This window comes from Tachysurus vachellii, chromosome 25 (genome assembly GCF_030014155.1).
Source record: "Tachysurus vachellii isolate PV-2020 chromosome 25, HZAU_Pvac_v1, whole genome shotgun sequence".
Classification (NCBI taxonomy): Eukaryota; Metazoa; Chordata; class Actinopteri; order Siluriformes; family Bagridae; genus Tachysurus; species Tachysurus vachellii.
Window position 1 is genome coordinate 12,045,627 of NC_083484.1, and position 16,667 is coordinate 12,062,293.

Below are 16,667 nucleotides of genomic sequence, written 5' to 3' on the forward strand. Positions count from 1 at the left end.
TTACATGGAGCTGCACGTACACGTTGGATTCGCCGCGTTTGGGTGTTAATGTAGGTTCACAAAGCCATGAGCATTAACAGTAAAGCAACATCCGCCATTGTTGTTGTGTTTGTGTTTGCCGCTGCTGCGCTAACATTGCTGGGAAACGTGACTCGTACTGTATACAGTCACGTCAGACTCGGCTCTGTGATGGCTCTCTAACCGATGGAAAGGCAAACCGGTTCTTAGAAGGTTCGCCAGTAGAACCAACTTTGAACCAGCACCAGTGCTAGCTCTGAACCAGCACCCGGTTCTTTTTGGTGGAAAAGGGGTATTTGAGTGGGCTCAAAAGGGAACTCGTGCTGTTCAAGTGTCATTGAGTAATAAGATGATAAATCTTTACACTATTCAGGTGTAAAAGAGTAAAGACAAACAGTTCTACATGGTTTCAAAGGTTGTTCAGTGAGTCCTGATGTGAACACAAAGCAGTCGTTATGAATACAGCTGCAAATCTGGACTATACAGGTGATAAATCAAACAACTGTTCATGCACCTAATAATCATCTTTCATTTGCCTCCTGACATGTCATCATACCTTCCTCATCAATCTCTGCTTACATCATAACCATCCATTGCTTTCTGTCTTTCACCACTCCTGCAGATGAAGAGGAGGAACCTGGTGTAAATCACTTCATTCCCAATCAGTCATCAGTTGACCCAGAAGCAGGTGTGTCTTCCTGAGACTCCTCCCACTTTTCATCTGCTTTTTCCATGTTTTTTTTTCTCTTCTCATTCACACTTCCTGAAAAAGTGCTGTTTTACAAAAATCTATTCTGTGCCCAATTTTTTTCCATGTATACTGGCTCAGGGAATTTTTGCGTAGGAGAGACATTTGTGCACACAACATGTTGGAGAAGACTTTGTTTTTTCCAGAAGATTGCTCTTTCTTCATCCTTCCATCTGCTTGCGTTGCTCTCTATCCTTCATGTGTCACACGATGGTGCTTTTCCGATTGTGCAGTTTTTTGATAAATGTGCACCAGCACACAAAACAAAACATAGATACACTCCTGGGAATGTGTGGAAACATGACTAAGCTTAATTTTGGACTAAATTCTAAAGGTTTTGGAGAATGGTGCTAAAATGGGACCTAGTAGTGTGATGTATTGCAAGGAGGGTTAAGGGCCTTGCTCAAAGCCCCAACAGTGGCAGCTTGGTAGTGCTGGGTCTTGATCCCCAATCCTCCAGTCAACAACCCAGAGCCTCAAATGCTAGAGCCACCACTGCCTTTGTACTCTTACCCACAATGTCCAAAGTTGGGATATTCTAAGAAAGAATTTCACTGTGATGTAATAAAAAAATAAAGAACAATTTTGTGACCGTGACAGAGCTAGGCTTAGAGTCTGTTTAAAAAGGTTTTTGAGTGTGTTCTGTGCTCAACTTGTCATTTTGTGTATTAAAGACTATGAGGAGAAACCTGCAACAAACAGGAGGAAAGGCAAGTGTTGTAGAGTGTGAAGTGTGGATTGCAGTGGATCTACTTGTGTAAATGCACATGTTTAAATTGCAGAACAAATGTCTTTAACTGGAGTCTGTGAGTCTGTGAGTGTGTGTGTGTGTGTGTGTGTGTGTGTGTGTGTGTGTGTGTGTGTGTGTGTCATTTTCTAGCATTTAGGTCCCATGATTTATTGTTTTTTTTTTTGGTTGTTTTTTTTATGCTGCATTTATCTGTCTGTCTGTCTGTCTGTCTGCCTGTCTGTCTATCCATCTGTCTGTCTGTCTGCCTGCCTGTCTGTCTGTCTGCCTGTCTGTCTGCCTGTCTGTCTGCCTGTCTGTCTGTCTGTCTGTCTGTCTGTCTGCCTGTCTGTCTATCCATCTGTCTGTCTGTCTGTCTGCCTGTCTGTCTGTCTGTCTGTCTGTCTGTCACTCTCTTTCTATTTTGATTTCTGAAAGCAGATGATGTTTGCAGTGAATATATCTCACACATCATCACTTTAACTGTGCCTTGTGCAGTGAAGTGTGCAGTGCAATTATAAATGTAAAGTACCGTGCATTCTTTAAATAGCAATCAAACCCAGAGACACTTTAGTCAGATTGACTGAAATAAACTGACACATTTTACACACAGTGTTCATTTTACATTTAAAGTAGCAGTTTGTAATTTATGGGAAATGCAATCGCAGTGTTTCATTTTACCTGTTAATGTTATATGCTTCAAGAGCTGCCTTATTTTAAGTAAAAAATGGATATAGATGGGTTTTTTTGATGGGGTTAGTGTTAACAGAAAAAAAGTAAAAACCCAAGATTCATTTAATCCATTTAATTTCACCTCATTTAATTTAGTTAAATTTAATTTTATTTCATTTTTAATGTTTTTAGAAATGCATTCAGACATTTCAGACTGCATCTTTAAAGTCAGAATATTTCATAAAAGATTGATTTATTTTATTGTATGTTATATACAGTATGTGTGTGCGTGTGTGTGTGTGTGTGCGTGTGTGTGTGTGTGTATTCTAAACAAAATGCTTTTAAAATGATGAAAATGTAAGTGATGGCATTATTTGTCATCAAATCACAAATAACGTAATTTTACCAGATATATAATGAAATTGTAATAATTTTAATTAAATAATTAAAACTATATTAAATATAGTTATGGTTAGAGCTATTCGATCTAAATTGAATTGGATTCTATAAATACATTTTTTTTTATCTTCATTTTTCTTTACAATTCCAGAAACCGCTGGCGCGACCAGGCTTATATTCCTAACTGTTGAAAATTTATAGCGGAATTTAAAGCTCATTAATGTAACTCCAGTACTTACTGAATATTATCCTATAAGATAAATGCATCTTTAGGAGGTTAACTTGAAACCGTGTCCTCCGCACACACCCCTTCTATGCAGTATAGATTTCTGTTGCAGTTACAACATTTGGCCAGTAGATGGAGCAGAATGCTGCACTGAAAGGAGCTGTTCACTGTTCCGCAGTGCTGAACTTCTGATTCTCCATCCAACGTATCAAACCTGCTAGGAGTACCGAATGACGATCAGCTGCAACTTTAATTGCAGTGTCACCACATGACACCTGTTAGAATTAATTTGTAAGAAACTGCTTGAGTAGTGACCCTTGACACGATTCTGACTCACACGCATAACTGACTCAGGAGCTGTGATCTTTTAGAACGAAGCTGCATTGCATGACTATGCCTTCGTTCAAAAAAGCAGATGGTTCCGTTTTTAAAGGTTGCCAAATTAGACAGAGAGAGAAAAAGCATGCACACTGCTTTACATTACATACATATTGTGGTTTATTTTTCTGCACATGTTGTCCATACTGCATCTTACGCATCATACAGAGGTGACGTGGGAGGACCAGAAGCACATGCACAATGGTTTGGTCCACCATAACGGCCGTCCACCATCACGGGGTCCACCAGGTTGGTCCTACCCTGACTGGACCTATGCATTCTGTGTGTGCTTTCATCTTCTTTTCTTCTTTAAATCTTTTCACATACAACAATGGCTAAAAAAAAAGAACCATAAAGGATTGTACATATAATCTACATTCAGAACTGAAAAATTTCATTTCCAGCTTCATCTCTAAACACAATTTTATAATTAAAGCAGAATGGGAATTGCAATTGCATGACAAATTATTTCCGGGCCAGAAAAAAATGGCAACAGAAAGCAGATTCTAGCTATATCTCATCGCAAGGCACAGATTTTCAGGACTACATCTGATTTTAGATATTGCATACAGGTAGAGAACTTACAGACATTTCAGACTGCAACTTTAAAGCTTAGAATCTTTGGGGGTGGGGGAAGTAAACAAAAAATAGTAAACACTATTATTTACTATTATTAGTAAACACTCATGTAAAATCGCATGGATTCTTGAGCTAAAGGTGTGTATAATAGGCTTGAGTTTGAGCTTATATATTATTTATATTACTTTTTTCTGTCAAATGACACATGGTGCTGTTTTTTTAAGGAAATGTATTCCTTTTGAGACGGTTTTTAAAAATAGTATGTTTCAAGACGTGACCCTGTTCTGAAAAAAAGTCACAGTTGCCAAATTCTGCCTCCAAACCTCCGCAGCCTGAACATGAAGAAAAAAAAAAAACTGAATCAGAAATGAAGGCTTGTGTAGTGTGAGTTTGACTGATCGCAGTTCTAAGAACATTTGACACTCACATTTATTTGGCGATCCAAAGTGATCTAGAAATGAGGCTCAGTGTGGTGCAGTGCTGAAACTTGCTGCTGAAGGAAGCGCTGGAACAAAGACACGCTGTGAAGGAAAGTCACGAAGCACTCAGACCTGCTCGAAAGTTGAAGTAGTACGATTAAAAACACACCAGTAATCAAGCACCGACCGAGATAACAGAACAAACAACAAATAATATTAAATATTTAATTATTTGATTTAAAACATTTGACCAGTGACTCTTGAGTAGTGATTGCACATGTACTATAAATACGGAGTGATATGAAGGAAGTGGGACGTGCTAGCTCGGTGGTTAAGGCCTCGGATTCCTGATAGTAAAGTTGTGACTTCGAATCCCAGGGCTGCCAAGCGGCCACTGTTGGGCCCTTGAGCAAGGCCCTTAACCCTCAGTTGCTCAGTAAATGTAAGTCACCCTGAATAAGCGCATCTGTCAAATTTTGTGTGTGATACTGAACCAGAGGATCCCGAAAAATCTCTTCTGCATAATTTCCTTTTAAAAGTACAAACTTTTCTATTTGTTGTCTCCCTATAAAATCTAGAGCGGAGTGCAAACCTTAACACAGCCTTATTTTTAAATTTCAAAAGGCAGACTGTTAAAAAACACACACACACACACACACACACACACACACACACACACACACAAAAAACATAAATGGCTGAAATGCAGAATCAAACTATAACTCATTATAATGCGATATTTGATACTACTTTTAACCAGTTTTTCTTTTTCTTTTGTTGTTTTTTTTTCTTTTTTTTTTATGTGCCTGACTTGCACGGAATTGTAGCTGGACTTACAAGAATGGAAGTAAATCCTGAGTTAGTAAATCAACTCTGTAATATTCATTACCGTAGCTTTATTTTTTGTTTTGGTTTTGTCTCATTTTTGTCGCACTTTTATTTTTACTTTTATTAATACTAATATTAAATCCATTTCAGATAAATACTTGAACCTTTTGAAGGTTTCGGCTGTAACGAGCACTGAGTCACTTACACAGAAATGCACACTGAGCATGATACAGAGAGGAAACGGTCCGGATTAGAGGACGGTAGTAAAAAATTAGAGATGATGAAGCACAACGGAGCTGCACTTTGTATGTATGGTTTCATACGGATTTCATACCACCAACAGCTCTTAGCTGCCACTTAGCCTTGTCTGTTCCTTCTCCTTTAACACATTTAGATTAGTTAAAAAAAAAGTGTTACGAACAAATGCTGCAGAGAAACTCAAGATCATCCTGATTGTCAGCATTTCAGTGTCACCTGGATGTCTGTTTTTTTTTTTATTTTTAGAACTGATCGTGGCGGTCGCATAAACGTCCCTCTGTCCGTCGGCTTCACTCGATATTAGGTGTGCTGTTCTGCTTAATTGAACCTCGTTCCCTGGGCTACACGCTTTCGCTCGCTGTGCCGTTGTGCTTGCTGATTACAGTAATCTCGTCCTGTTCTAAGGATGTTTGAGGGGTTGATTCGGTGCTCGGGAAAATCTTCTTAGAGACTGAACTCGTTGACATGATCTCAGTATGGACGTGGAAACAATTGTGGGTATGTTATGAACAGAAATGTGATGGTTTATCCACCGAATGTGAAATTTCACAGTGTTGCATCTCAATTCCAGGTAAACTACATTTTTCAGACCAAATTCACTCATAAGCCAGTTCACCAAAGGGGAAAGGAAGCAGAAAGATGCTTTTGCTTCTGGTTCAGGTTATTTTATTGCTATTTTATCTAGACAAAATATAACTTGAGGAGTCATAAGCCAGTAAAAACCAAGTGCGCCGGAATGACAGACCTGATGTCTTCTTACTGCTGTAACATATACAATAGTCTATATCGAATATTTGGGATCTGGACATACCATATATGGGTGTAGGTCCGAACACGTGTGCTGAAGTGAAGCCAAAATGTCTCCGATGTCCTCTAGTGGTTGTCTGTAGTACTGTTTTTTTAAACCCCGCACATTCCCATGTAAGTGAATGGAAAACAAGACAAATGTATAAATTTTTCTTACGTGCCTATTAATTCTATTTTGGAAATAGGCTTCTGTCTATTTATTAGCTAATTTGACTTTGATATTTCCCGATAATGATATCTGTGTGTTATTTGATTTAAATCTAAATTAAAACCCCTTCCAGACTGAAAAATGAAAGCTAAAAGATAAAACACATGAAAGTAAAAAAAGAGAAAAAGACGCAAAGATTTCGCTCCTAGCGATGTTTGGTATCCTGAAGTAGCCTGTTGACGCACAACACTGCGTATGATTTATGATAGCTGTAGATAAATGCAGAGATCATCATTACTATGTCCTGTAAAGTGGAATTAAAAAAACAATAAAAACTTACCAGTGTAAGCAGAATGGGGTTCTACCGAGGGATTTGAATATGCATAGGAGAAAGTGGTGTCCAATTAGTGTCATGCACCACCTAAAGGACTACTCACAAGTGTGTGTGTTTGTGTGTGTGTGTGTGTGTGATCTATTGTTCTCCAGATTTTCTTTATTTAGCTTTTTTATTGTAGCAGGTTTTGCTTCCACAGAGTTACACAAACTTTCTTGGCTGGATCGTCTTCCTCTCCTCTCTTTTATCCCTTTATCCGTTTTTTTATTCTGTCCTTTTTCTCTTCAGGTCTCTTGGGCTCTGTGTCTTCATTTGTGCTCCCTCTATTAACATCACTTCTCTAACATTTCCAGAAGATTCTTCGTCAGAAAGTCACCGCTGTCATTTCTAAACTCTGCTTCATTTTGTGAATTTTTCCCTTTAATTTTTTGTGGTGATGTTGTTGTTGTTGTGGTTGTTGTATTGTTACCCCTTTTCCCCTCTGTCCTAACCCCTACACCTTCCATATCATTTAACACCCTTTCTCAATGCGCGCACACACACACACACACACACACACACACACACACACACACACACACACGCACACTTACACCCCTGTCCTTTGTGTTTGTGTTTGTGTATTGTGTGTGTGTAATATGACCCCCCTCTCCACACTTACCCCCTTCAGAAGACAGGGAGTCGACTACATGGACAAACTCAGGTCTGTCTTCCCTTCTTCTCTGCTCCTTCTTGACTTTCTGCATTTCTTCATCTTCTTCCTCACTCATGGCCATTACTGCTTCAGCACAAAGAGGATCTGAAATGATTGTGTGTGTGTGTGTGTGTGTGTGTGTGGTGACACAGTCTCACTCGTCTGGCCTTTGTTTGATTTGATTTGATGTAATATACAGCCTTAAAAGGTAAGAAGATAGATATATACTGTATGAAGATAGATAGATATGAGATATACCTGAAAGCTGGATATTGATCCTTCTCTTTCTTTAACAAAACGAGTTAAAGAGTTCAGCTGAGCTTGACATGAACTACGTATTCAGGTATACCACAGGATTAAACATGTAAGAAAAGAAACATGTAAGAAAAGGAAAACTTTAAAGGTTCTCACTGGTTATTTAGAAATGGAATTTAGCCTGGTGTAATTTAGCCGCTTTTTACCCTGGTGTAATGAAGGAGCAGTCGGATCCATGTGCTGTGCATCGTGTTTAATGAAAATCAGGGCAAAAAAAAGTCAAGCAAAAAAAAAATTTGTTAAAAAAAGTAATAAAAAAAAACTCCTGCAAGGCTTCTAAATCCAACAAGGGTTAAAACATAGAAAAGCAATAAAGAGAATAAACAGTCAAGCATCATACACAGAAACAACAAAGTAAGCAAAGATACAATGGCGTATTAGCTCAGCGGTTAAGTTGTTGGACTGCTGATAGGAAGGACATGAGTTTGAATCTCAGGTGCACAAAGCTGCCACCGCTGGGCCCCTGAGCAAGGCCCTTAACCCTCAATTGCTCAGTTGTATAAATTACAATGCAGTGAAAGATAACAATACCTGCTCGGATTAGATTAAGAAAAGCGAGGATTAATTGTTAACCCTGGATAAAGTATGAGAAGTGTGAAACCTCGAACAAGTTAACCCAGGATTCTGTTTGTCCAGAGTTTAGAATGACCCAGGATGAAAAGCCCTTATTATACTGTAGCTTTAACAAGTGAGACAAATGATTGCCTCATTTTGATATACAGTAATATTATACTCATTCTTTCTAACATGTTTTTCCTCAGTCGAAAGCATATGTTTGTTATAAGTTAGAGTTTTGTGCAAAACCAGAACTTTTAGCAGCAGGAAAATTTGAAACTGGCCACTAATCCAGTGTCAGTTAAGTGATTTGTCTGCAGTGTATGGAAACATTTACAGAGATGTAACCGTTATAGAGCAAAAATCAAGTGTGATGATGTGATGTTTCCAGAAAAAGTTTTGTCACAGTGATTTGCCAATAATTACAGTTTTTCTCAAATGACAGCTTTTTTTTAATTTGTTTATATTTGCATTTAATTTAAATTCAAATTTAAATTTTATTTGTCACATACACAATCATACAAACTCTGACATGTCCGAAAAGAACAAAATAAAGGCCCCCGATGAATACAATATATATATATATATATATATATATATATATATATATATATATATATATATATATATATATATATATAAAAGAATATATAAAAAGTAGATCAGAAAAATATAATAAAATCTACTTGGGTATATTTTTGTATGTTAATGTTGTGGACTTTGATACTTGTTATAGTTTATGCTATAATCGGTCCTTTTAATATTTTTGTGAGTGCTTGATTTTGCAGTTTGTGATTGAAAATTGGGCAAGAAAATAGTAATACAAGTGTCACGTGGCAGGATTGATACACGGAGGCGGTTACAGATACAGTAAAAAAAACAAACAAATAAAAACAGTTCAAAACACAGCGCAACATCGAAACAAGAAAACAGACAAAGGTCGAGCAAACAGCATACGGGATATCAGGCTAGGATGAGAACGTGAGAAACAGGAAACAGAAATTATGCTCAATGTCACGAGAGCTAAATTTGCATTGAGATTATGGTTAAATGAGAAACTACAAAACTAGAAAAAGGAAACAAGGCGTAGAACAGTGTAATGGCAAGGATACAACACTGATACTTCCTATGAGGATGTGACACACAAGGGTTTAAATACTTAAATAAAAGGTACTTGTCCAAAGTAGTTAAACAAAACAGTGGAACATAGAAGAACACAAGCTTGTGCTCCAGAGGTGCGGAGCGTATTAAAATAATTAAAGCTGGTATTAATGTTGATTTTTCTCTCGATTCTGTGACTGTTTTAATTGTTTGTCTCTTTGCTCTAAAATGCACTAGAACTACAACCCTGAGTGTATTCAAGTACAATTTCGTAGTTATATACAATATCAGTCATAATGTTTCTATAAGGCTTCGTTATTTAGGGAAAGTTAATGCGGGTTACTTTTGACCCCACTACCATAATCTCTACAGCTTTTCCCAGAGCTCCAAATTTCACCGTTTCAGTTCCATCTTCTTGACCTTAGCTTTGTTTTGCTTTATCCTGTTAAAGTGTAAACGAATTGACCGTATAGACTGCCGACGGATAGGTTATATTAACCTCCATCTGGCTTAATATAATCAGCTTTCTGTTTAAAGTCAGTGGTCATGAAAGAAACCCAGCTTCATATCAGTATCATCAATCAGTCAGTTTGAGTGAACTGCTGAGATTTCTTTCTTATCCTGAGGCATGTGAGATTTCTTAACATTGTTTCTAGTCTAATTTTGGCTGGAATCTCATTAACTGCTTTGTTTCCCCTTCTTTCCCCCCCCCTCCATCTTGCTTTCACATCACCATCTTTATATACGCAAAGTAGACAGAGAGAAAACAAGTCCAGAGAACAGAGATGAAGGTAGGCCAGTTGGTTTTTTGGTGTCATCGACACCAAAAAAAAAAGAGATTTCCGATGAGGAAATCGAGCCCGAATGTTGTTTTAATGGAATATGTATCGGAAAAGACGCCACATTGAGGATTGTGACTCAAGATCCTATGATTAAAAAATATCTAAGGATTATTTTCTTATATCGAATATAAAAATATTAAGGAAAGTTCCTTTATCTGATGTACTGAATATGGAATATCTGAGATATGATGCAGTAGTAGACTTAGAGTACTAAACTTTTTGAACTTCTATACTAAATAACTACACAATTACACTGTAAATCAGATAAAGTATTAGTAATATAAGAGTTTGTTAAAAGGACAGCAGAACTCTGCCCCATGGATTGATATTCTTCCCAGCAAATTCACTGATTCAGCATTTCCCAAGGCACTAAAGATGGATTCGTAGATTGATTTCACGCCGAGCCGAAAATGAGAACACGCAGCTTCTCACAATTTAGCAGCTTGCACAATGCCCTGAAAGTTTTTTTTTTTTTTTTAATTTCCTTTTAAAATAAACCTGCTGAAATTCAAGACTCAGCATAAAGCAGCACAAAAGCTTCAGTGGAACAAATTGTGTTTTTATTTATTTGTTTATTTATTTTGTTCTTTCAGATAGGAAAACATTTTTATAGCAACAGCTCACAAAAAAGTGATGAATAGGTTTTTGGGTCTTTTTTGTCTTTTGAAAATAACTTATGTTTTACATCTTGTCATTTCAATTGGCACTTTTTTGTCATCTTTTTTCTGATTTTCTGATTCTTTTTTTTATTGAATGGATTCATCTGGAGTCAAAGATGGGGAAATACTTAAGATGGGTTGGCAATATTTTTTTTTTGCCAAACTTTGTGCCATTGTAGCTCTAATTATATGTAAATTTTCAGCAAATATTTTATTTAAAAAAACGTAAAATCAAGAAGGCAATATTCAAATTTTTATATCCAGTCTTTATACTGTATGCCTTCATCTGTCTTGATCACATACCATCACATTCCCGACTGAGCTAGTAATATGGCCTGTTGTAGTTTGTCCTGCTTTTACCATCCAAGCTTTTCCTACACCAAACAAAATCATCAGGCTTTATAACCACTTTCTTTCCCCAACACACACTTATACACACACTCACATTTTACACATACTCACCATTGTTTCATGTCTGCAGGTGCTATGGACATGGAGGAGAGGACACGGCAGATGAAGCTGAAGGTGGACAAGTACAAGCAGGGAACAGGTTCTGACTCCCGTCTGGAGCAAGACCACCGCTCAAAGGCAAGTCACAGAGCTGCGTGGTTGAACCTACAAACCAAAACTCAGCCACCTTTACAGCTGCTCGTTCATGCCGTTATCTTATCAGCGAATCGTGTCACTGAAGAAAAATTTAATGTACAACCAAAACACACTACTAGAATATGAAATACCACAAAGCGTGACTGAGCGAGTGAGTGATGGAGTGAGCTCAGACACTGTTTACGTCTTTGTACGAGTTCACACTGTTCTGTTTGATGCTGGCACGTGTTTCAGTACCCACTGACTCTGATGCACACTCATGGATGATCTATGTGTACTGCATATTTTACACAATATCTCAATTTAATTCAATTCAATTCAATTTTATTTATAGAGCACATTTAAAATCCGCCTGAGCTGGCCAAAGTGCTGTACATAGAGATAAAAGAAAAGGAAAAAAAGAAAGAACATAAATATAAAAGAACACCAACAATTACCAACAATTAAAAGCACAGGAAAAGAGGTGTGTTTTTAACATGGATTTAAATTCAGCAAATGTAGAAGCAGTTCTGACTGGTGGTGGCAAGCTATTCCACAACTTACTGCGAAAGCTCGGTCTCCCTTGCGTTGCAGACGGGATCGTGGTACCAGCAAAAGATGACCATTTTGGGATCTAAGTGATCTTGAAGGATTGTACATAACAATCAATTCAGATAAATATTTGGGAGCTAGATTATTGAGAGCTTTGTAGACGAATAGCAGAATCTTGTATTCGATACGGTACCGGACAGGCAGCCAGTGCAAAGAACGTAAGGTTGGTGTAATATGGACTCGTTTGCGGCTACCTGTGAGTAGACGAGCTGCCGCATTTTGGACCATTTGAAGACATGAGATGGAAGAGACAGGTAACCCAGAGTACAAAGAATTACAGTAGTCGAGTCGAGTTGAGATAAAAGCGTGGATAACTGTTTCAAAACTTTTCCTGCTTAAGAAAGTTTTAACTTTAGCGAAGCTGCGAATGTGAAAGAAGCTGGTACTAACTATGGTGTTGATTTGTTTGTCTAATTTAAGGCCGTTATCTAGGTGAAATCCTAGATCTTTAACATCGGAAGTAAGATAAGGTGTAAGAGTACCAAGGTTAATAGAAACTTCATCTGGGTGCTCTTTTGGCCGAAATCGAATGATTTGGGTTTTGTCATCGTTAAGTATCATAAAATTATTTGTAAGCCATAATTTGAGTTCAGTTATTTTTCCCCATTTGTGTATCCGAGAAAACGTGTACAAATTTCACACTTCTACTTTCTACAGACTGTGCAGGCAGACACTAATATAAAGCAGTTAACCTAACAGGTTTTGTGCCATTTTTGGATCAGTTCGGTTCGTCAAATTATTTCAAGTCGGCCAATATACAGTACAGTGATATAAATAAAAAGACTAATACAATACCCATGTCTAGGTTGTTGTGGAAGTTTGAGTTTTGAGAGACTTAAAGTATAAAGTATCACACTAGTAGGCACGGGCAAGAGTAAAAAGGTTATATAGCATGAGTAAGGCCGGGCCCCGATCATTGATTACGTCATTTTATAGACAGGATTCAAACAAAGAAGACATGTAAAAGCAAAACATCATCAATCATTGGCTTAAATGCACAACGCCTGCTCATCTCTTGATCAAGCTAATCTTGTCTTACCGAGGTCTACTAAAAGGTCTACTAGAAGCTGTTTACGCCTAAGTTCCGACAACTCGTCTCCAGTCCTCCAGTCCCCAATTTCTAGTCACAGTAACTAACAGTCACAAGCATAGAAGGACAAGGCCATACAAACATCTCTAAAGTAAAAATTTCCACCACAGTTCCCTCCTTTTGTCCCTGGTACAATACACAAAATTTTACTAATCATTAACTTGTAACGGGGGGGGGCATGATGGCTTAGTGGTTAGCACGTTGGCCTCACACCTCCAGGGTTGGGGGTTCGATTCCCGCCCGTGCCTCGGGGGTTTCCTCCGGGTACTCCGGTTTCCTCCCCAGTCCAAAGACATGCATGGTAGGTTGATTGGCATCTCTGGAAAATTGTCCATAGTGTGTGAGTGCGTGAGTGAATGAGAGTGTGTGTGTGTGTGCCCTGCGATGGGTTGGCACTCCGTCCAGGGTGTATCCTGTCTTGATGCCCGATGAGGCCTGAGATATGCACAGGCTCCCCGTGACCCGAGGTAGTTCGGATAAATGGTAGAAAATGAATGAATGAATGAATAATTTGTAACAAAATCTAAGGTGAACTTTGACTATTGAGATCACAATTATCACAATATTTTGATGATAGAAACCATGTGGACAGGACTACGGTCTTGTTTGTCTATTTAAGAAGTATTTCTTTTAAAAGAAGGTACTAATTATTAATCTGAGGAACATGTTTTTTTTTACTACAAATTGGAACAACACTACATATTGTTGCCTACATTTGCCATGACATTACTTCAGAACTGACCACAGCTAATTTCATTTAATATCTTAGCAATATCTTTAGTAAAGAATGAAATAACTCGTTTCAAATAACTGGTTCAATAAAAGCAGCCCTACATTTTAGACTTTTTACATTTTAGGTCAATGTCTTGGACAGCTTCCTGCTTTACTGTGCAGCTCCAGTAAAAGAACATCTCAACCTACTTCTGTAAAAATAGACTCCCGCTTCCCAAGCATCCTGACAGCTTTGTTTAAACTCACCACACACAGTCGAGTTAATTATCGGCTCGTTGTGTTGCTTTTGCAAATTGGCCAGCTCAGGATGATTTAAAACACACTTTTGTACAGTCATACTAGGACAAATTGTCCAGTGGTCTTGCTAAGAACTCAAAAATAATGGACTCGTACGCATTTGCGCCGTACAGTATGTTCTCTTCCTGCTGTGTTTGTGCGGTCTTGTATCATCCAAAACCTATTCTTTGTTTGAACCTCTGATTAAAAACATGTCAAGAACAAACATGAAGAAGTATCATGAAGGACACTGTTTATAATCACTGTGGTCGAGACAGGTTGTCTAAAAAGGCCTCTGTTACAACATCAGTGATTCAATAAATCCATGAACAAAACATGCAGGACTTGTGTAAGTTGTGGATAAAAGAACACTTAAACCGTCTACTTCAGGAACTGGCACAAGGATTCCACTAGCTATTGTCATAATATGCTTAACATGGCCAGGTTGTGAGAAAGATATACTGTAGATATAAAAGTTATATTTTGTTAAATGCTCTCAAGTCCTTTTTAAAAAAAATAGCAGACATTGGAAATAAAATTGTTTAACCAAATTAAATGCCTCGGGGGTTTCCTCCGGGTACTCCGGTTTCCTCCCCCAGTCCAAAGACATGCATGGTAGGTTGATTGGCATCTCTGGAAAATTGTCCCTAGTGTGTGATTGTGTGAGTGAATGAGTGTGTGTGTGTGCCCTGCGATGGGTTGGCACTCCGTCCAGATTGTATCCTGCCTTGATGCCCGATGACGCCTGAGATAGGCACAGGCTCCCCGTGACCCGAGGTAGTTTGGATAAGCGGTAGAAGGTGAATGAATGATGAAAAATTAAACCTTTTACTATGTACAATAGAATAGAATAGAATGGTGGGCATAGAAGTCTTTATTATCGCCACATATACCTTACAGCACAGTGGAATTCTTTTCTTCACATACCCCAACTGAGGAGGTTGGGGTCAGAGTACAGGGGCAGCGATGATACAGCGCCCCTGGAGCAGGGAGGGTTGAGGGCCTTGCTCAAGGGCCCAGCAGTGGCAGCTTGGCTGTGCTGTGCCTTTAACCACGATCAACAACCCAGAGCCTTAACCACTTGAGCCACCACTGCTCCAATGTGAATGTAATCCAAACAGGGTGGCAATATTTTTATTGTAAAAATAAAAAGCTATTCTAAAAGCTGATGTTCTAAATTGTTTTATTACTTTTATACAGCAACATTTTTTCTAAGGAACACTAAGTGATTCTTTTTATCTGTTTATAGTTTTATAAGTTTTTCCCATGTCAGGAAAGTCACAGCTTCATCTCTAAAAAATGAATATCTCTGCAGAGAAAATGTCACCACATACAAACGTACACTTGGACAATGTTATGTAAGCAGGCAGATGTGTGTTTAAACGCTCGAGCAAACCGATTCTTCATTGCCTGCTATGAAAAAATGTGAAAAGAAAGAAAAGTGTGACACGCAAGTACTGTACAGTGAAACTGACTTCCTTAAAAGATTCGGTGGAAATGCGGACAGATGGCAAGTGAGACAGAGAGAGACGACGGAGACAGCGAGTGAAATTAGTGTTAAAAAGGCTGATAGAAAAAGGTGATTTTTCATCTTTGTGTTTTCTCCAGGTTTAATTTGCATTTACACCTTCTTGAAGGGTTCTTTGAATAAATAAGTGTTCTAGCTGGCTAACTGAGTTCTATTTTGAACCTTTTGGGAAATGAAAGATGACAGATGGAGGAACGGATGGATCATTGGTTGCATTGTTAGAAGGTTGAGGATGGATATAAAATATATAATAATGAATATATGGGTTACTTTGTTGGGTGGATGCATACAGTAGGTAGGTAGATGGATGAATAGGTAGATTTATAGGTGGATCAAATGATCTATAGATAGATAACAACATGATGGATGTATAGGAAGGCTGGAATGATGGATGGATGGTTGGATGGATAGACGCATGGATAAAGAAAAATTCATGGTAGATACATTTCTCTGAGACCATAATTCTGTTAAAAAATATTGTAAATAATAAGTATGGGTAAGTTAGATTGGTCAATGGGTGGCTGGATGGATCATTGTGTAGGAGGATGGATGAACTGGTGGATGGCTAGATCACTGTATAATGGATGTACAGTATGTGCAGGTTAGATGAATTGATAAACAGATGGATGGATGAATCAACTGATGGATAAATGGACACATTATATGATGATCCATATATCCTTCATTAGCATGGGTAAATGGATGAATAGTTAAGTAGATAACTTAAGATGGGTGGATGGATGGATCCGCTGATGGATGGATAGATCACATTATGATGGGTATATAGGTAGTTTGGAATGATGGGTTGATGGATGGATGGATAGTTAAAGATACAAAATTCATTTTTGACATTTCTGGAGAAAAAGAATCTATATTAATGACTATATAATCAACTACAAATGGTGGTCTAAATGTATCCTTTGTTCTCTCCATAGCATTCCGGCAGGGACGGGAAGCTCGGGATGGACAATCTCTCAGCCAAATCTTCCGACAGTGACATGAGCGATGTGTCCGCTGTGTCGAGAAGCAGCAGTGCCTCTCGCTTCAGCAGCGCTAGCTACATGTCTGTTCAGTCGGAGCGGCCTCGAGGCAACCGCAAGATCAGGTGAGACATGACCAGAGGTCAAGGGGACGTTT

The 16,667-nt window shown here is 38.2% G+C and overlaps 1 protein-coding gene across 1 annotated transcript in view; it reads left to right on the forward strand.

The window, feature by feature from the left end:
* rims2a (regulating synaptic membrane exocytosis 2a) overlaps positions 1–16,667 on the forward strand; it is a 167,193-nt gene that overhangs the window by 112,539 nt on the left and 37,987 nt on the right. Inside the window, exons 22-24 of the mRNA XM_060861272.1 lie at positions 641–706; positions 11,189–11,295; positions 16,466–16,635. Coding sequence (XP_060717255.1) covers positions 641–706; positions 11,189–11,295; positions 16,466–16,635 — 343 coding nt within the window. The remainder of the gene's footprint in view (positions 1–640; positions 707–11,188; positions 11,296–16,465; positions 16,636–16,667) is intronic.